Source organism: Dromiciops gliroides, chromosome 1 (assembly GCF_019393635.1).
Source record: "Dromiciops gliroides isolate mDroGli1 chromosome 1, mDroGli1.pri, whole genome shotgun sequence".
NCBI lineage: Eukaryota > Metazoa > Chordata > Mammalia > Microbiotheria > Microbiotheriidae > Dromiciops > Dromiciops gliroides.
In genome coordinates, this window is record NC_057861.1 from 181,419,762 (window position 1) to 181,441,632 (window position 21,871).

Sequence of the window (21,871 nt, forward strand, 5' to 3'; positions counted from 1 at the left end):
TACTGATTCTGGTTGTAATAAGGTCTGTGATTATCTTGGTTGTTTCCTTTCTGGTAAAAATTTCCATAATTATTCTGGTTTCTTGGGAAAAAATATTCCAGACCCTCAATTACTGCCCACCTGAGTTCTTGCTTTCTAATTCTACATTCTCTCAATGAGTGTCCTTGTTTTTCACAGTACTGACACACCTTAGGGGTTTTGTCCTGACCTTTAAATGCCTGACCTGAAAGTGCTGGTGCCAGAATGCTTTGCTTAGCCATATTGTCTTCATTCGCCTCAAAGATATAAGTGGCAATTTCTTTAAGCCTTTCTACAGCCATATCTTTCCAGCCCAGACACTGTGACATAAAAAATTTACAGATTTCTGGCAATGATTGATATACAAATGTATTACCCACAGTATAGGAGTATTTTGAGTCTAGTGGGTCCAGTCTTGTAAATTGCCTAGCAGCTTCACAAAGTCTATCATAAACTCTATTAGGTTGTTCATTAGGCTCCTGAGCAAGTTTTAAAATTTTTTTCCAGTTGTCAGATTTCTTAGAACAAGATTCCATTCCTTTCAGTAGTGTTTCCCTAGCATTTTTAAATTCTTGGAATTGCTGTGGATCTTTATAATCCCAGTTTGGCTCCTGGAGAGACCATTCTGTTAAAGCTTCGCCAGAGGCCACCAAGGAATTTCCTGCTGTGACAATATCTGCAATTTCACTTGGGGATAGTATAATTTCCATAAGACAAGTGACATCGGCCCAAGTGGGTTGATATGTATTAAATATAGACCTTAACTGTGAAATTACTGATTTTAGATTCTGATCAAAACTAGGTATAAGTTTCTTCCATGCACTCAGATCCTTTTGACTGAATGGGCTATGTTTTAGGCTGTACTCCTCTGTGGGTATGGTCTATAACATCCTGCAGGGGGAGCAGTTTCTGTTCATCTGATTCTAAAGACTGGTCTAAATTTGTTTCTGAACTCAAGTCATCTCCTGTAGAGGGAGCTGTCTTATTATCTCTCTGACCACACAATCTAATATGGTCACATCCTTTTTCCTCTTTCCACATTTTTATGAAAAAATGCCACATCACAATATTGCTAATAAAGAGGATGAAATTTATAATCACTAGAGCTATGATTATATTCAGATAGTAAAGTTCAAATTTAGCTGTAATGCCTCCAATAATATTATACATGTGCTCAGTGGGAAAGATAAACTCTCCCATACCAATGTTCCAAAGATTTTTTACTGTGTTTGTGAGGAGGAAACCAGTAATGCTATGAATAAGTATTGAGCAGGCTATTAGGTTAAATTGGTACAATATTCTGTTGCAAAATATGCCAATTAGAATATACAAGGGGGGAGCCAAATATTCAATTATGGTGCAGTTTAAAATGGACCAGCTTTTCTCTGACCAGCAAGATAAAAGCTAAGGTTTTTTAAGAGAAAGGGAGATTGCCTAAGGGAGGCAGTGGGGGAAGGGTAAGAAGGTCCCCCAGGTTGGCTCGTGGCCAACTAAGGGAGGGGGTGGGTGGGTTAAAGAAATTCACTAGGTTAATCAATTCCTGGCTGGTTCTTCAAAACCATAGGGACCAATTTTTAATTGGGGAGTGTTAGCTATGCGGCTCGCCGTAATATTGGGGCAAGGAAGGAGACCGACAGCCTCCCTCAAAAACTGAACAAGATTTATTAACAAGAACAAACTTAAAAACACAAGCAAGATCAGTATAATTAAGGGAAAGGAAATAAAATAGGCGTTGGTGAGTGGTGATGATGTGAGGTGCCAGCGTCATGGGGACGACTACAACCAGTGGGTGGAGTACCATGCCATTTGCAGAGGCACTGTGCCTGAACCCCAGGCCAGTGTGTGCTGGATTTTTTTTTAATTCTAGGCAAAAGATGGGGTCATAAAACCCTCAAATAACAATTAATTCTTTACAAGGGGCAGCTAATGTGTAGAGTGGATTCCAGCCCTGGAATCAAGAGGAACTGAATTCAAATCCAGCCTGAGGTACTTACCAGCTGTGTGACCCTGGGTAAGTCACTTTACCCCTATTGCCCCATCCCCCCGCCGCAAAAAAAAGTTAGGCAAGAGGAGAAAAGGGCCTTAAATGGTACCAAGAGCTAAATTAATGTTTTCAACAGTTGAAACCCCATGTGATTCTCTGCCTCCTGATACCATACTGTGACAGCCAGGAGATAGTAACCATTTTGTATTAGTATTTACTACATGTATTGCTAATGCTAAAGTTTCAATACCAGGAATTCTTCATCTCTATCTTAGCTAGATTCCTCCAAGACAAGCAGCCACAGTATGTTGCCATGACAACATGTTAACCCTGCTGGATCCCATGGAATCTTTCCTGCTCTGCCTTCAAGATCCCAGCATAACTTTCACACTTACCATGCCAGTGCTTTGTGAAGCACTAAGCAGAGAAATGAAAACAGTTAAAGTGTACTTGTGAGATTTGGTTAGTTTTCCTTTAGTATTCATGTAAATTGTCTATTTTGAGTATAAAATTAGACAAAATAGAGGAATAAAATCAAGAGTATCAAGGAAAATCCTGGAGGGGGAAAAGCAGGAAGAAAGGGGCTTGGTATTGCTGTTCAGTCTGTTTCAGTTGTGTCCAACTCTTCCTTGTAGGGGCTGAAATTTAATATATGGAGCGTTAATTGGGTGACTTGCCAAAATATTGGGGTCCTGGAAATAATGAGGGACTTTTAGGTTCAAAGCTCCCTCCCCTCTTAACTGCCCTTTTAGATATTTCTCCCAGGCCAATAAGAAAGTAGCCTTACAGCTTTTTTTCCACAAAAGAATCAGATTTTATTACTTGGGAATTAATTAAACAATAAAGGTGAAATTAATAAAAGTCAAAGATAAGGAAATAGGGAAAAAGAAATACAGATAAATTCTCTTAACTCTAAACTAAGTCCATATAATCTCCAGATCATTTCCAATTAAGCCAATTCAAAAGAATGCAGGTTTTATTGTGTTCACTCACCAAAACCTAGAAAGTCTGCTAGCTTTCTTGCATCACCAGGAAGAACCAAGAGAGAGAGAGAGAGAGGCCGAACAAGAGAGAGTTCTCAAAGCGACTCTTCGCCTCCCCTCAATGAGCATTCAATCTCCCTCCCCCAAAAGGGGAGGTCCTTCAAAAACTGCCTATGGAGAATTCTCCTTCTGACCTCAGTAGCATACATAACTTCAGGGTGGGCCAGGTATGGCCCCTCGCAAATGAGTCAGCTAAAACTCCAATAATTTTTGCCACAAATAATTTTTACCACATTCCCCCTTTGTTTCTTCTAAAAACACGTGGTTTGCTCAATCAAACAGCCAAAAATAACAGAATATAATGCCCTATGCTTACAAACAATATGTTAATAACAATATAGAAAAGGGAGAAAGGAAAGTTTGTCCAGAGGGGCGGTCCCTCATGAACTGGAGCTTTGACACTGGCCTGCACAGGGAGGGCCTCTGCAGAGAATACATGTTACCAGTGGTGTATATAATAATAGAAAGAAAAAAGAAAAACAACAAAACAAAACTGTTCATTTAATGTCTTTGAGATCTTGTCTTCTTCAAGTGGTCATCAGGAAAGACTGGACTCTGGTTTGGACTCATCAGGAAAACTGGACTCTGGTTGTTTCTGGACTCACTTCTTGAGCTGTTGAACTGATGGATTTTTACTAATCCTTAGCATAACATTGTCAATGATCAAATTAAACAGTGAGAGTTCTCCAAAATATAACTCGTACTCAAACTCTCTCTCTCTCTCTCTCTGTATATATCTATATATCTATCTATCTATCTATATATATGTATGTATATGTATATATATATATATATACACACACCATATTACATTTCCCTCCTTTATATAATATAGGGTTGAGGTAATTATGCAATCTATAACACTTCTTACCACCATGTGTCTGGATCAAAGCCAAATTTAGTAATGTGTCCATGACACCTGAAAATGTTATGGAAAGGTTACCATACCACATCTCATGGTTCTGAGACATCCAGCAATTATTCTAGGCCACAGGTGGATGGATTCTGACCATGCCATTAGACTGAGTGAAAGAAAAAGAAAACAAGTTAAGTTAAACTAGGTGAATGTGTTGGAGCTTCCATGACACCAGGCTATTTTAGGAGGGAGAGAGGAAGAAACTGGACTATGTCAAACAATTGTGGTCTACATAGTCGCCATCATAAGCAAACCATGGACTTATGTGTACCCATCTCTCCTCCTGTTGTACATATATTCTCTCCAGGGCCTGCATCAAGCTAAGATCAAGTAAGAGCAGTTAGTCTCTGAAGTGATAATTTTCCATAATTCATAAATCTCATATTTATTTCTCCAAAGACAATATGAAGGTAAAAATGCATGTTATGCTGCATAACTGAGGATATACTTGTAATATATACAATAAATGCAAACCATACCCAGAGTATAATGACATATAAATGATAAATGAATGTAAATAGCTGATAATATTAGACCTTATTACATAATCTTCTTTGAGCAAGTAAACATGTCATCTTGTACATGAATTCTCTATCTAGTATGACAATAACTGATACTTAAAGTGATAATCAATTTATCAAAAAGAAATAAAACTTCAATCAGCAAGACTCAATATTCAATATGTTCATTGATAAATCAAGCAATTGGTTTCAATAACCCTTTTAAAAAAAACATAATCCCATAAACAAACTTATCAAACCCATGGTTCTCTCAAAAAAAATTGTGATAGCTTCTGAGGCCCCATGGCCCCACAGCATATACTTAAAATATCTTTGAAAACTCACTTAGTTTACAAAATTGAGTTAATATAAAGCAAAAGAAACAAAAGTCAAAACCAAAATAAAAACAAAAACAAAAACAACCAAAAACAAAAAGCAAAAGGTTTGCTAAGCATCCTTTTGTGCTCATGAGGAAACTTAAGTATGTGTTGAAACTCCAGGCCTTTCCAATGCCTTTCAAAAACAAAACAAAAAAAAGACAGTTTTAAGGAACAAGGGTTAAGTATGGGGAAGGGAAAGGGGTGGGGGAGATTGAGGTAGGCCAAAATACAAGGCCATGTGCTTCAGTTGTTTACCTGTAGAAGGAAAAGCTTGTTAAAGTTAAATTATTATGCTGCTAGAGTTTGGGGTATACCACATCGTTTTAACTGGTTCCCCAATTCTCTGCACGCCAAAGTGGCAAGGGTTTCTGAATTGTCATTGATTTTTCTAATGCTGTCATAATGTTCTCTATGGTAGAAAATGTGGAGTTCTTCAGTATCAGCTTTGTTTGTACCACAGATTTGCCATAGGGACTTATTCAACTGATGAATTATTACATTCAGTTGGTTATGGGGTTTTTTTTGTTTGTTTTTGTTTGTTTTATTTTTGTCTTTTTGCAGGGCAATTAGGGTTAAGTGACTTGTCCTGGGTCACACAGCTAGTAAGTGTCAAGTGTCTGAAGCCGCATTTGAACTCAGGTCCTCCTGAATCCAGAGCCAGTGCTTTATCCAGTGTGCCACCTAGCTGCCCCTAACAGCTGGTTATGTTTTGCAAAGGCTACAATCTTATCATCACTACCCCATGTACCACGTTGTTTTAATTCAGCAACAAATTTCTTCTCTAAAACACTCAAAATCATTCCTATGATTGAACATATAATTAGCATTTCTTGTCTGTGTTTGAGATGATTTCTAGAGTGACCTTCTTACTGATCTCCCAGCACCCTAAAAAGGCAATTTCCATCTCCCAATACTTTATGAAGACTGAGTCCCAGATTGAATGCTTGTTGAGGAAAGGTGAGAGAGTTCTCGAAGTGACTCTTCACCTCCCCTCAATGAGCATTCAATCTCCCTCCCCCAAAAGGGGAGGTCCTTCAAAAACTGCCTATGGAGAATTCTCCTTCTGACCTCAGTAGCATACATAACTTCAGGGTGGGCCAGGTGTGGCCCCTCCCAAATGAGTCAGCTAAAACTCCAATAAATTTTACCACAAATAATTTTTAACACATTCTTACCCCTGTCAGAATATTATTATTACCAGAGGCCCCCTGCTAGTTGTGAGAATATGGGTTGATCTTTCTAAGATTCAGTGTCCCTTTTAGCTAAAGTTATCCAAACTCTCTTTCAATATTTATATTTAGGGGCATTTAAGTTGTAGAGTGGATTCCAGGCCTGGAATCAAGTGGAACTGAGTTCAAATCCAGCCTAAGATACTTACTAGCTGCGTGAACCTGGGTAAGTCACTTAACACCTATTGCCTCCAAGATAGATAGATAGATGATAGGATTCCAAGTGTGAGAATCAGAGCTCTGCCCTGAGAAGAAAGCATGTGACTTGGCATCAGGAAGTGACATTTGCTTGTGGGTACTGTTGATCAAAGTTACCAGCCAAGTTATCTTGGAGCTGTGTGTGTGGACAGCACTGCTTCCTGTTTTACAGATGGCTTCTAGGAGAATCAGTTGAGGATGGGCCTCTTTTCGTCCAAGAAACGAGTGTGGCAGCAGATGGAGAATAGGGTGGGGCCCTCTTAGTCATTTGGGCATGGGCCTGGTGGTGAGAGATTTCACGTGGGCTTCTAAGAAAGGAAATTGCTTTCTTTCTCTCTGGCTATACTGAATTAATTTGATCTGAACTAGTATTTCCATTCTATAAGGAATCTGTTCTCAATCTCTCTTTCTTCACTAACTTATAATATATATTTTAATAAATCTTTAAAAGCCTAAACTCTTGCTGAATTTATCAGTGATTTTAGCCAGCTTCCCCCCAAGACTGGGTGGGGGCGCAGATTAGAACCCACAATTTAGATCTTAGACAACATACAGCTTTATCTAATAGACTAGAAATGACTATTTAGTGATGGGGGAATTATTTCTCAATTAATTAGCCGTATATAGTTATGCTAGCAATATATTAGTATACTGATCACAATGAATGCTAAACTAGAAGGAAAAAAGAAGAGAAAAAAAATAATTTACATTCACTTAGAACAATTTAAAACTGCCCTATTTAAATTAGTTATTGATACCAATGAGAAGCAATGTAGCATTATGGATAGATGATAGAGCTTAGAGGCAGGAAGACCTGGGTTCAAGTCCTATCTCTGATACATTTTATTAGTATTACTATGAGCTAGCCCTCCTCCAATATCCTAGTCCACCCTACAGTTCACTTATTTCACTGGAGGATGGAGCCTACTCCTTGTCAAATCTATGTGATCTTCAATATCTACCTTCTCTCTTCCTAGTCATACTGCTACTGCTACCTTCGAGGGAGTAACCCATGTTCACTGGATTACAAATTAAGTCACATGAAAAATTTATTTTTAAACTGAATTTTCATTTCTGGCAATCTTTTTATTTTATTTTTTAATTCTAAAAGTTTAAAAATAATTTATTAATATTAAAATATATATTACTGATAGCTTTTGTTTTTACATGACAGTAATTACATGCCTTCCTTTCCCATTTTGAAAACTCCATCTAATGTTCCACAGGGAGGCACACACTTTAATTTCTCTTGGAGAGGTAAAGACATTTGGGGAAAAGGTGATGGTTTAGTCATTAAGTCAATAAAGATGTATTAAGTACTTGCTATATGCCAGGCACTGTGCTAAGTGCTGGGGTCCCAAAGAAAGACAAAGTTAGCCCCTGATCTCAAGGAGCTCACAATATAATGGGGGAGAAAACAGGTAAACAGCTATATATAGGGAAAATGGGAAATAATAACAATTGTTAATATTTACATAGTATTTACCATGTGCCACACTGTGCTAAGTGCTTTACAAATACCAGAGATAGGAGGGGTTAGAAAAAGTTTCCAGTAGAAGGACATCCCAAGAATCATCTAAGAAAAGATTTCTAAAACCTTGAATGGACATTTTCCTGTTTTCCTTTTGCCATTGTAGACACTATTTGTAATGTCCACCTACTAAAGGGGAGTACCCCCTTTAGTTATTGTCAATGTGTGGCTCATTTCTTTTTTTTTTTATTCCCTTTACATTGTTAGTTAGAAGTATATGTAATGTTATTGCTTCATTTAAAGAAATTCTATTTCTTAATGATCACAGGGGGGAGTGTGAGATTATTATTATTACCAGAGGCCCCTGCTGTGAGAGCATGGATTGACCTAAGGTTCAGTGTCCTGAACTTACCTCATATCAACACGAGACCACTCTCAACCAATCACCTTGAAGCAGTGTGAGAGGCAGTTGGTTTTGTCACTTAGTTTTGTGAGTTACTGGTTTAAACCTCGTGGGGTTGGCAATTGAACCAGGAGTGGTTGAGATAGTTAGGGTTTTCCTATTCTTTCAGAGACACTTGTTCTCTCTTTGTTAACCTCTAATATATTTTAATAAATTTTTAATACCTAAACTGTTAAACTGTTGTCCTAGTTAGCTTTCCCCACAAGGGAACAGTTAGGGTAACCACACACATTTAGTTTTACCCATCAAACCCCATTTGGAGATTTCTTGGCAAAGATACTGGAGTGGTTTACCCTTTTCTTCTCCAGTGCATTTTACATATGAGGAAACTGAAGCAAACCTGGTTCAGTGACTTGTTCATGGTCACACAGCTAATAAGTACCTGAGGCCAAATTTGAACCCAGGTTTTCCTGACTCCAGGCCCAAGTGCTCTATCCACTATACCACCTAGCTGCCCATATAGCATTCTAGTATTTGATAAATCTAAGAACACATACTAATAGGGAAGTAACTCTATTCAAAGCACTTCTGCTACCCAAAATGGAAAATAACAGTAAATTCCAGATGGATAAATGGTCTAGATTTTCAAAAAGATACATCATTTTAAAATTGAAGAACAGAAAATTATAGAGATATAATGAATTTGTAAGCAGACATAAGATATAAGACAAAGCTGATGCTAGCTATTATAGAAAATTAGTTAAATTAATAAGCTTTTGGATAAATAAAATTAATATAGCTAGAATAGGAAGAAAAGATGTAAATTAAAAAATATATTGTGACTCAATTATTTTTTTGATTTTTAAATTTTTTCCAGTTACATGTAAAGGTAGTTTTCAACATTCATTTTCATAAGGTTTAGAGTTCTAAATTTTTCTCCCTCCCTCCCTTCCCCCCCCCCACAAGACAGCAACCAGGTTATATATGTACAATACACAAGTGCTCTTTTTATCAGTTCTTTCTATGGCGGTGGATAGTAAGGTTTGTCTTTATTCCCTTGGGATTGTCTTGCATCATTGCATTGCTGAGAGTAGTTATCATTCACAATTGGTCATTGAACAATACTGTTGTCACTATGCACAATGTCCTTCCAGCTCTGCTCACTTCACTTCATGAGTCTTTCCAGGTTTTTCTGGGATCATCCCGTTTTTCATTTCCTATAGCAAAATACCATTCCACCATGATCATATACCACAGATTTTTTCTGTCATTCCTCAATTGATGGACATTCCCTTGATTCTCAATTCTTAGCCACCACAAAGAGTTGCTATAAATATTTTTTGTACAATTTTTCCCCCTTTTCTCTTTTTCATTATTACTATTGTTAAATGTTTCCCTTACATCCTCTTCCCTATTTATTGTATTATCCATCTTCTTTCATCCTATCCCTCTTCAAAAGAGATTTGCTTCTGTCTGTCCCCTCCCCCAATCTGCCCTTCCTTCTTTTGCCCCTCTATCTTTATCCCCTTCCCCATCTATTTTCCTACAGGGTTAGAGAGATTACTCCACCCAATTGAATGGGTATGTTATTCCCTCCTTGAGCCAATGCTGATGAGATTGAGGTCTTTGAGCCAGTTCTAATGAGTATTAGACTCATTTACTGTCCAGATTAAATAGATTACTCCACCCTGTTGGGTGTGTATTGTGGAAATTTATTTTGATTTGGGGACCCTACCTTTGGGCTGAGATTGGAAAGCCTTAGGCCCTCAGGGTCTCTTCTGTGTGGGAGGGGCTGGTGCTCCTCCTCCTCAGCTTCAGCTGAGTCAAAAAGCCCCATGGGTTGTATAAGATACCAGGTCAGACAGCTGGGGGGAAAAAGCCCCCAGCTCCCTCCGACCTGAGCAGAGGTATCTGAGAGATGCTGGGCTCTGGCGTAGCCTGTGCTGAGGCATGTGAAGCTGGAGCGCAAGCCCCCCCCCCCCCTGCAGCTCTGGCTGGCGGATTAGCTTGGTCTGTGTGGGTGCAAGAAGCCCCAAGATTTGAGTGGAGATAAGAAAGAAATATAGACCTGGGAGTTAGACTCAGGAAGGCGGTCAATAGTTTGGACAGACAAGAAGCGCAGCAGACTAGAGACAGGGCTACAAGGAGGCAGGAGAAGACGAAAAGGACTAGGAGCAGGGAAAAGAGAAACAGAGGGCAGACTGATGGAGCAGACAAACAGAAGGTCAGTGAGAGAGAAACACAGGGGTTCAGCGGTGGCAGTAAGGAGAGGAAAGTTAGAAGCAGGGGGATTTACAAAGTGAAAGGGGCTCGGAGTTAGAATAAAGGACCTGAATACCCTGAGGTGAGAGGTGGCTAAGGCCCTTATTGTATTAAAAAAGTTTCAAGCACAGCAGGTGGGAAAGAGAAGCAGTGAAAAGAGACTCACCGCAATGAAATCAAGTTGTACATTTTATTTCCCTGTATTCTTAATTTTAAATAGTATTTCATAAATAAACTCTGCTTTGATTATTTAGTTAAGAGGCTTCTTAATATTTTGCTTATCAATTTGGGAGTGGAGCAGTATGGTGGAACTTTATAAACGGCCCAGATTAAATTAACAGCAGTCAGATAGCCAGTTAGTCACAAGTCCCAGAATCAGTACCCCAATCAGCTTTAGTCCCCCCCAAATTAGGCTAGTCATTCAAAAATATTTTCACATTTTAACGGTGCCCAATTATAATTTTCCAAAACTTATCATTTTTCATATACTCATAATTTTTCATAAATCCAATTATATAATTTTTCCAGGCTAGATATAGTTATAGGTAATAATTAATTTTTTATACAGTATGTTAACCCCTCCTTGAGGCAACTCTGATGAGTTTAAGGTCTTTGAGCCTTTTCTGATGAATGTAAAATTCATTTACTGCCCTGCTCCTTCCTTATTTATTCCCCCACTTCATAAACCCTTTCCTGTTTCTTTCATGTAGGATTTCATCTCTGCCCTTCCCCTCCCTCAGTGAATTCCCCTCACCCCTCAATTTAAACCTAAAGATATCATCATGGGGCAGCTAGGTGATGCAGTGGACAAAGCATCCACCCTGGACCCAGGGGGATCCCAGCCAAAACCCAGCCTCAGACACAAGACAGCCACCCACTGCACAACCGCAGGTATGTCTCCCAACTCCAATTTTTTATGATTCTCTAGGGTCTTGTATTTGAAAGTTAAATTTGCCATTCAGTTTAGGTCTTTTCATCACAAATACCTGAAAGTCCTCTTTTTCATTAAAGTCCCATTTTTTTCTCTGAAAGATCATGATCAGTTTTGTTGGGTAAGTGAGTCTTCATTGTAATCCCAATTCCTTTGCCCTCTGGAATATCATATTCCATGTTCTCCAGTCCTTTAATGTAGAAGCTGCTAGATCTTGTGCTGTCCTGACTGGGGCTACACAGTACTTGAATTCTTTCTTTTTGGAAGCTTGCAATATTTTCTCCTTGACCTGAGAGCTCTGGAATTTGGCTATAATATTCCTAGGAATTTTCCTTTTGGGATCTCTTTCAGGAGGTGATTAGTGGATTCTTTCAATTTCCATTTTATCTTCTGCTTCTGGAATATGGGGATAATTATTGCTGACAGCCTCTTGGAGGATAGTTTCTAAGCTCTTTCCTTGATCATGGTTTTCATGTAGACCAATAATTTTCAAATTCTCTCTCCTGGACCGATTTTCCAGGTTGGCAGTTTTTCCCAGAAGATATTTCACATTGCTCTCTATTTTTTTATTCATTTGGATTTGCTTTATTGTGTCTTGGTTTCTCATAAAGTCACTGGCTTCCATTTGTTCAGTCCAAATTCTTAGGCAATTATTTTCATCAGAGAGCTTTTGTACTTCCTTTTCCATTTGGCCAATTTGACTTTTCAAGCTATTGACTTTTTCTCATGTCTTTCCTGCATCTCCCTCATTTCTCTTTCCATTTTTTCCTCTACCTCTCTAATTTTATCTTCAAAGCCCTTTTTAAGTGCCTCTATGGCCTGAGACCAATTCATATTTTCCTTGGAAGCTTTAGATATAGGGGCCCTGACATTGACATCTTCCTCTGAGGGTGCCCCTTGGTCTTCCTTGTTACTGAAGAAACTTTCTATGGTCCTCACTTTTCTCTGCCTGCTCATCTTGCCTTTCTTTTATTTGACTTTTAGCTCCTTAAAGTGGGGCACCGTTTCTAGGCTGCAGTATCCCAAGCTTCACAAGTCCAAGGTGGTATGATTTAAGGAGGAGCAGGTTCTTCACTCACCTTGCCTGTTCCCTGGTCTGTAGATGACCCCAAACTAACTTGCTAATCAACCAGCTTTGTGTGCTGTGGTTGTCAGCTCTGAGGAGCCTGTGCCTCATCCCTACCTGGGCCACTGCTACTCAAGCCTACCTCCTGGTTCCCAGCAGGGGTGAAAAACCCAAATTCTGCCTCAGCACCAGCATAGACCCCTGTGGTTTCTCCCCTGCCAAGGGCTCAGCCCTCTCACCAGACTGTGACCTTAGTTACAGATGGCACTGGAGCTTCAGCTGATTCAGAGGCTCTGCGGATCTCCTTCTCTGGTGAAGCCTTCCTGGGACTGGATCTGTGTCAAGGTGACTGTGGGATTGGGCTCCACTCCTGTCTGAGCATAGGTCCTTCTGACCTTCCAAGCTGTTCTTCGTTAGAAGCTGATTTCAGCACATTCTTCTGTGGGTTTTGCTGCTCCTATGGCATTATTTGGATGTTTTTTGGAGTGATCATATCATGAGTTCAAGAGCTCACTGCCTTTCCTCTGCCATCTTGCTCCACTAAACATTTCTAATAAAATAATTTCTAATAAAAGTCTGACACCTACAAAGAAGTTGTCCTCTGGAGCCAAACAGAATAAATATAATTCCTCTTCATTGTAGAAACCCTTCAAATATTTGAACATGGGTATCATATTCCTCCCTGGTTCTTCCCTTCTCAAAGTTAAATATTCTCTATTCCTTCAACCATTCTCTTAAGGAACAGATTTTTAAAGCCCTTCTTCCCCATCTTGGTTGATCTCCTCTGATGTTCTCCAGTTTGTCAATGTCCTTTCTACTCTATTAGCATTCAGAACTGAACACAAGACTCCAGACGTGGTTTAACTAGGGCAGATTACAGGGAGACAATCAGCTCCTTATTTGTGGAGGTTATGTCCCTCACTTAATGCAGGTGGAGATTGAATTAGCTTTTGGGGCTGCCACGTTACAGTTGTTTGAGCCTTACAAAAGATAAAACAACATTGCTGAGATGCTGCTAGTAAGTATCAGATGTGAAATTTAAATCCTGATCTTGTGACTCCAAGTCCAGCACTGCATCAACTAGGCCAAACTACCTGTCCACTGAGACATACCCTATGAAAAGCTAGCACATCACCTTATGTTTTTGAGAGTTTAAAAAATATCCAGGGGGCAGGGCGGGGAGTGGGGGTGAGGTGGAGGGGGGGGGCAGTAACCAGGGATCTGTTAGCCAGAATCCGGGCTGGGTGAAGAGCTTTCTGAGTTTACCATGGAGAGCTACCCAGAGAGGAAGGAGGCTCTGGGAAGGAAAGGGGAGGCTTGGAAAAGGGGTGGTGGTGGTAGTGGTGGTGATGGTGGAGAGGACTTTGGGAGAGGGGATGGGGGGGGTAACCTAGGAGAAGGGAGGTAAGTTTGTAGGGGGTGGAGACTCCTGGAGGGAGCGGGAGGGCTTCAGGGAGAGAGCATCCTTCAAGTCTGGAAGCCAGGATGGGATGGGTGTGTATGGACGACTGGGTGGGAGGAGGGGCCCTTTTAGTTCATGAAGCCTTGGGTCTGAGCAAGCTGCATTAGATCTGGTTCTCTCCTCCCCAAACCTCCTATCTTAGCTAAGAAGTGTGCTGGGCCTGGCCCTTCTCTCCCCTCAGTTTCTATATAATAATAATAACAATAACAATAACAATAACAATAACAATAATAATAATACATCCTCAGAGCACACAGTTACATAAAAAGGAAATGAAGAGGCCTCAGAATTCCCTGGCCTAATTCTGAAATACAATTATCTTTTATTTTTATTTCTTATTATTTATTTATTTATTTATTTTTAGTGAAGCAATTGGGGTTAAGTGACATGCCCAGGGTCACACAGCTAGTAAGTGTGTGTTAAGTGTCTGAGGCCGGATTTGAACTCAAGTACTCCTGACTCCAGGGCCAGTGCTCTATCCACTGCGCCACCTAGCTGCCCCTAATACAATTATCTTTTGCCAAAATGGACACCCTCATTGGGATGCGTTAAGTGATCTTTTTGGATCACAGAAACAGTGAATTTCAAAACTAAAGAGAACCTCATTGATTTTCTAGTTGAACCCCCTTATAGTTAGGATGAAGGAACTGATGCAGAACAGGTCCACTGAGGCACAGTTATTTAGCAGTCAGATATGAAAGAACTCAATATTTTGCAACAGAGAAAAATCCCTAAAAGAGAGGCATTTCTCTGAATCAGTTGTCCAAATAAATCTTCTCTGGCAAAGAAAAGGTAAAGTGGTTTAGATTAAATTGAAATCATCTGACTCTGTGCTATCTACTAAATTCAAGTTGAATGAGTATTTTAAATCCATTGAACTATCTTAATTTTCAAACTTTGTTCCCCTGACCCTTTACTGGAGTGAGCTTTAATGCTTGAGAGGAAACAGAGAACCCTTACTTGTTCTTCCATATACAGACTGAAGGGGCAGCTTCAACTCTAATTTACAAAGTAATTATATCAACTAATTCAGATGGGACCTTTGAACCTTAAGGAAGATCAAAGGATTTCTTTCTCAGGTCATCTCACTAACAAACTACAACTAAACTACACTAATTTACAACTAAATAATCAATGTAAGGGGGGTGGGGGTGGGGCAGGTGGAACAAACCTGGTATTCCAATATATATATATATTGCACGAATTCACTGATGCTGGAACTGTGAACTGATCCAACCATTTTGGAGAGCAATCTGGAATTATGCCCCAAGAGTTATTAATCTGCCTATACCCTTTGACCCCACAATATTACTACTAGGTCTATTTCCAAAGACATTTAGAGAAAAAAGAAAAGAACTTGCATACTCTAAAATTTATAGCAGCTCTCTCTTTATGGTGCCAAAGAACAGAAAATTTTAGGGAGGCCTGTCAATTGGGGAATGGCTGAACAAGTTGTGGTATATGATTGTGAGGGAATACTACTGTGTTATAAGAAATGGTGAGCTCCTTGATTTTAGAAAAATATGGAAAGACTTGCACAAAATAATGAAGAGTGAAATAAGCAGAAGGGAGAACGCTGTATACAGTAATAGCAATATTGTTTTAAGAACAACTTTGAGCAAATAAGTCATTTTGACTATTATAAATACCCAAATTAACTGCTATCTAAATCCAGAGGAAGAACTCATAAATACTCCAAAATGTTCTATCTCTGTACAAATGCTTTTCTTCTTATATTTTAAACGTGTGGGTCCAAATATGGCTATAAGTATTCTCAGATAAAAACCACAACACAACTCATGTGATAGGAATTTGCTAACCAAAGCTTGTTGTTGTTTGTCCTTCATTTTCAAAGAGGACCATCACCTGAAGTCATGACTTAGACTGAATTGGATTTAAGTGAAGGAGGGCTGGGCAAGGTCACCACCCCTCACTCTTTCCTCCAGAACCGTCTGGGTCCCGTGGCAAAACATAGATCAGGATGACTGGAGATGGCCCAAGATGTCACACAGCTGGCAAGTGAGTGAGGTGAGATTTAAACTCAGGTCTTCCAGACTTGAGGGCCAATGCTCTATTCACTGCGCCACTTAGCCATCCCTTAACTAAAGCCATGACAAGCCAGTTGGGTTAGAATCTCAGAATCAATTGGAAGTCCTTTTGGAGGTCATTCATTTTCCAACCTTCTAGCCAATTCAGGAATCTTTCATAGATCAGGTAGCCTCCCTTAGAAGACATCCCCTGAGATGGAATTCATTATTTCACAAGGCAGTACATTCTAGTTTTAAATATTCTTGTTGGGAAGGTTTTCTCTTATCACTGTGATTTACAATATCCAATTCTGTTTTTTTCCCCCTTTTGGAGATCCACAAAGTAAGTCTAATTCCTGTTCCTGAAAATAGTCCCAGAATTTTCAGAAGATAACAATGTGTGTCCACTCCCATATGACCCCTCCACTCCCATATGACCCCTCCACCCCCTGCCCAAAACAAACAAAACAAAACTATAGTTCTCTTCTCCAGACTAAACATCCTTTCTTCACTGATTCTTCCTTTGAAATGGTCTCTATTTCAGCTTCTTTACCAGTCCTTTGACACTAAGGTCTATCAGTGTCCCTTCTCACATAAGGCACCTAAAATATGCTACTCCAGATGAGGTCTAACGGGCACAGAACTTGATTTGGATACTTGATTCCATTAACCCCAAGATTGTGTTAGCAATCACACACATCACTCGATCTATATTGAGCTTTTAAAAACCTTGAATTATTTTTCTTTCCCTGAAGGAATCTCCAGGGAGCCAAGTCTCCAACATTAATCAAAGTTAATTTTTTAACCCTTAGTAAGGGACTTTATGTTTATTCCTTTGAAATTCATCTTGTTAGTTTCAGCCCCTCCTTCCAGCCTGTTGAAATATTCTTGAATCTTAATTCTGTGATCAAGTGTATTAGCTTTTCCTCCCACTCTCTTAACTCAAGGCACAGGAATGGGTATATCAAGAACTGAGCTGAAAGGCTAGAAGGCTTACACAAGTGTTATGGGCCCAGAGCACCCCAGAAGTTCTCTGGGGTACATCAAGGAAACTTCTCCTAGAGAAACTAATCCAAAAGACAGACACACCTAAAGAGATAAGTGGAACTGGATGGCAGTGGAGCAAGCTCTGAGACCCCCACCCTTCATTCCAGTCTTCTCCACCCCTGGGGAGATAATATTAGGTGTGGCTGCTGCCTTTGTGGCCGGAGGAGGAGAGAGAGAGATGGCTTGAGATCTGAAGCCACCCTTTACCCAACTCCTGCAGCCACCACCAGTGGGGGATGGTCCTCTCTCAATAAGGAAACTTTCCACAGTCAGATGGTCACCCCCATCAGTCCTCTGTAAGTACCTGCCTGTCTCCTGCTTGGAAGATTGGTGTCTCAGAGCCATGCTCTGTGGCATGCCTTTCTCCCCATGAGAAGTCCAATGATTTCTTTCTTGGTTTCCCTTCCCTTCCCCAGTCCCTAAAAAAACTACTATCTTATCCTAATTGCTTTTGTGTGCAAGAGGGTGTAATTCTTTAAAGAGGAATTCCTAAATTCCCCAAACCCCTATCCCTGTCCCAAACCCCCTACCCTATTTTTCCCCATGACACAAGTAAGTACTTGATACATGTATAATTGAATTGAAGCTCAAAGTTCACATTGGTAGGTACTAACAGAGGTCCTTTTGGGATGATCAATAAATCCATGTTGGTCAGCTATAGAGTAGAGAATACTAGGGTACATTGGTTGAAAAAATTGAAGTGAGTGCTAGGAAATACAACTGAAATAGGGGGAAGGTATTAGGGCACTCAAGAGATGACACCAGCCAGGTACAATATGGGGACTCCAAAGTCAAGGCACAGAGATGAATTACCCAGTCAAATAGTCCATAAAGAAGTAACTGAATAGGAGGAACAAAGAGCTGATTGATGTCAGAGTCAGAGCAATTCAATCAGTAGGTACTTAGCAATTTGGAAACTCAGACTGGGATCAGAGGGAATAAAGCACTCTAGAATTTTGTGAATAATATACTTTATAGTTTCCAGAATCAATTTATTTTACTGTTTTGAAAAGCAGGGCCATACTCATTGTGGCAAATGTGGGCCCCACCCTCAGGGTAATTGAAACTGTCGGGGAACACCTGGAGGCAGATTCAGGCTTGGCTGGGAACAAAGGGAGTGCTTGAAATGCTAATGAATCCTCTCCTCCCCCTCCCCCGAAACCAGGATCACGTGAGGAGAGAGACTGAGAGACAGAAAGACAGACCTAGGGACCCAAGGCTGGTCACATGGGGGAAGAGTTTAGAGGGTTATTCCCCCTCCCCCCCCATGACTATACTGCATTCGGATTGGCTAGCTTTTGGTGCTAGTATCTGAGCAGATTGTAACTGAGAAAGAAGGGAGGGGCCAGCTGGGTTAAAGGATAAAATGGCTCAGGGCCCACATCTTGGAGAGAATATAAAGACCTTTGATACTTCTCCAACGCTGAATCCCAGAAGTTTTAAAATGGGGTTTCTCACACTTATACATCTCAAATCTTCTAATACCTCTCTCAGTAATTCCTCAGATTACTGACAGTGGTGTCTCAATGATATATACTTGTTCCTTCATTACCCTGGATTATATTTTTCCTCAGCCAAGTTCTCTTAGTTTATTCACCTATATTCTAAAAATTGGTAATACAGATATATGACACTTGGATTATTGTTTTGAACATTTTTCTTATTATTTTCTCCTAAGAATTATGGGAATTTTGCTTGATATTCATTTTCTTTCTCAATCCATTGTATCTAGTCCTACAGTTTTACATGAGTATTTTTATCCATCCCTCATAAAATTACATCTTAAAGCCCTCTTGATCAGGTGTGGAAATTTCTTGTTTTTTCTTCCCCTTTCAGTGATTAGCACAGTGCCTGTCATCAATTAGTAGACACTTAATAAATGTTTATTGATTGATCCAAAAAAAGACTAATTTCTGTTCCTCCATATCTGATAATTAAATGTTAATTTCCAGTAGTCTATATACATTATCCATGATACCACCTTTTAGGTTCCTGACCACCCCCACCACCCCGCCCCTGACCCCCCCACCCCCCACCCCCCCATACACTCTAGGCTCAGAAGCTCTGTCCTCTCCCCTCTTCAGTTAAATAATTGCAACAGTAGTCCAGACTTTGATGCAATGCAATAAGTATTTATTGAATACCTTGAACAGTGATTTAGGATAAGTGGAGCTTTTTGAGAATTTTTCAACAAACACAAGTTTCATTTCACATAGAGTAAACCACACTCATAAATTGTTTTGTAATACCACATATTTCAAGTCAAAAATATCCAACTATGTAAACAGGTAACACAAAGCAGTGGAGAGAACTCTGGACTTGATGCCAGGAGACTTGGCTTGCTTTGACATTTAACAGATATGTTACTGCAGGCAAATTATCATCTCTCTGAATTGCCATTTCTTCACCAAAAAACAGGATAGTAATGCTTGCCTTATAGCAGGAGTCCTTAACCTGGAATCCATAAACTTTTTTTCTGATGTAGTAACTATTTCAATATATTGGTTTCTTTTGTAATATTATGTCTTGGTTGCTATGAGGCAAGGGCTTTATAAAAACTTTAAATACCCATATGGGTGGCAGTGGATAGGATTCAGGGCCTGGAGTTAGGAAGACTCATCTTCCTGCAGCTGAATCTGGCTTCAGATACTTACTAGCTGCATAACTCTAGGCAAATCACTTAACCCTGTTGGCTTCCATTTTCTCATCTGTAAAATGAGCTGAAAAAGAAATGGCAAACTGCTTAAGTATCTTTGCAAAAAAACCCAACAACACAAAACCCCAAATGGGATCATAAAGAGTTGGACACAACTGAATAACAACAAAAGTCTTACATAAATATTCTATTTTTTCTACCTTGAATATATAGTTCTATAAGTGACACAACAATAATAGCAACTAGCATTTACAGATTTGCAAAACACTTTGAATATATTTAATTTTATCTTCATTACAACCATGGTATGTAGGTGCTATTTTACAGATCGGGAAACTGAGGCAGGCAGAGGCTAAGTGACTTGCTAGTGTCTCACAGTAACTATCTGAAGTTGGATTTGAACTCAGGTCTTCCTGATTCCAACTTCCACACTCTTTTCACTAGGCCACCTAACTGCCTCTAACATAACAACATAGCAAGTTAAGGTTACATTGTACTGTATAGTTCTTACCATAACACAGGTATCTCAGGCTACTAACACACACAGAGTTCTATAATATGTGAAAAATCTGGCTGCCAGCTCAGACCTTTTCCAGCAGCTAACTAAGCAACTAATACCTATTTGTTAAATATATTGTACGACACAAAAGAACACATAGTGCCTGCCTTTTTGGAATAAGCCTTTTTTTTTCTAGCTTAAGGCAAGGCCAATAGTAATTTCATCAAGAGCACAATTAGATGAAATCACAAGCTCCTTTAAGGTTTTCAATTTGTGAAATCCAATTGAGATAAATTAGATTTTTTAATTAGTATACATATACGCATGTGAATTTATCTGCCTTAGAAGTACCTATCAGGCTTGTACATTTTTACGGCATGGATGCCGCTGTCTAGGACAAAGAAAGAATTATCTTGCCCACAAATCAATGCCACAGGGTAAGAAAGCCCTTGAGTAATAACGGGCATCATGTTGGGAAACTCCTGAGGTTTCCCCAAACACACAACAGCATGGTTAGTTGTATCAGCCACAATGATGTTCCCCAGGTGATCTACGGTGACCGCAGAGGTTTCCATTTGGGAACGATGCAACAGGCTCAGTTCAAAACTGTCCACCTGGCCCAGAAGCTGCAGGCTAGGGCTGTACACTCGGATTCTGGTGCTGACAGGACAGGTACCCTGGGGTATCAGGTGCTCGACAACCGCGATTATCCCGTTGATCTGAGATACAGAAAGGGCTCTGGGATTGCAGAGATGAGTCAGGAGCTTCTCCGCCTTCTTGAGGGCGCCGGCCTGAAAGTCAATCTCCAGGAGGTGAAGCAGCCCCGCCCCAGCATCAGCCACCAAGATTTTCTTCTGCGGAGTGGTCTGCACACCCCAGGGCAAAGAGAAGAGACCTCCAATGATCAGCTTACTCTGACCTGAAAAATCAAACACTTTCACGGAGTGGTCCCCAGCATCAGTGAGGATCACGTAGCCATCGGGGGTAGTGGTAACGCCCAGCGGGTACTGAATGCTATGGGGCTTCTCCCCCTTTTCTCCAAATTCTGTGATGCACATTCCATCTAGGCCAAAAATCTTCACTCGTTTCTTGCCTTCATGCACCACGACCACCTTCCCGGACCTCGGGCACAAAGCAAACGAAGTAGGGTTGACGAGGCTTCCCCATCCCCCAAAGGACTGGATGCAGGTTAGAGCGCGGAACCACCTCAACCTCGGCGGCTGTGGCGTGAGCGCCCGGGCAGTTGAGATTATGCGCAGTATGGGACCGAGACCCTCACGGAACTGCAGCAGCGGAAGGCAGGCATTAGGATCTGTGCTCTCTTGTCTGCAGAAGGTGCATTCCGAAGAGCGGGCCTGGGGCTGCGCCAACGCCACGAGGCAACCGGTGCATACATGGCGGCAAAACAAGTTTCTCCGCCTGTCTAGCCTATCTTGTCGCTCAGGGATGAATTTTTCCAAGCAGATTTTGCATTCCATCAGGTTCATCTCGATTTCCCTGAACAGCGCCCTCACAATCGAATGACTGGAAGGCTGGGTCGACATCTTTAGGCGGAGGAGTGCGTCCTTCTTTCTCCGTCTCTCTGCTTCTGCTTCTGCTTCTGCTTCTGCTTCTGCTTCTGCTTCTGCTTCTGCTTCTGCTTCTGCTTCTGCTTCTGCCTCTGCCTCTGTCTCTCTGGCTCTGCCTCTGCCTCTGCCTCTGTATTTGTCTGCTTCTCCCCAGACGTCACGGCTGTGTGACGCTGTCCCCACGCAGTTCTGTGGGTTGAGCGATGGAATG

At 40.5% G+C, this 21,871-nt stretch overlaps 1 protein-coding gene across 1 annotated transcript; it reads right to left on the reverse strand.

The window, feature by feature from the left end:
• Nucleotides 1-19,671: 19,671 nt before the first annotated feature.
• NHLRC1 (NHL repeat containing E3 ubiquitin protein ligase 1) lies at nucleotides 19,672-21,871 on the reverse strand. Its single transcript, XM_043975969.1, has one exon. It carries the CDS (start codon nucleotides 21,634-21,636, stop codon nucleotides 20,434-20,436), a length of 1,203 nt encoding a protein of 400 aa, XP_043831904.1. The 5' UTR covers nucleotides 21,637-21,871; the 3' UTR covers nucleotides 19,672-20,433.

Bases quoted from the DNA above. Each gene is read 5' to 3' on its own strand.
- NHLRC1 (XM_043975969.1), bottom strand. From the start codon at position 21,636: ATGTCGACCCAGCCTTCCAGTCATTCGATTGTGAGGGCGCTGTTCAGG.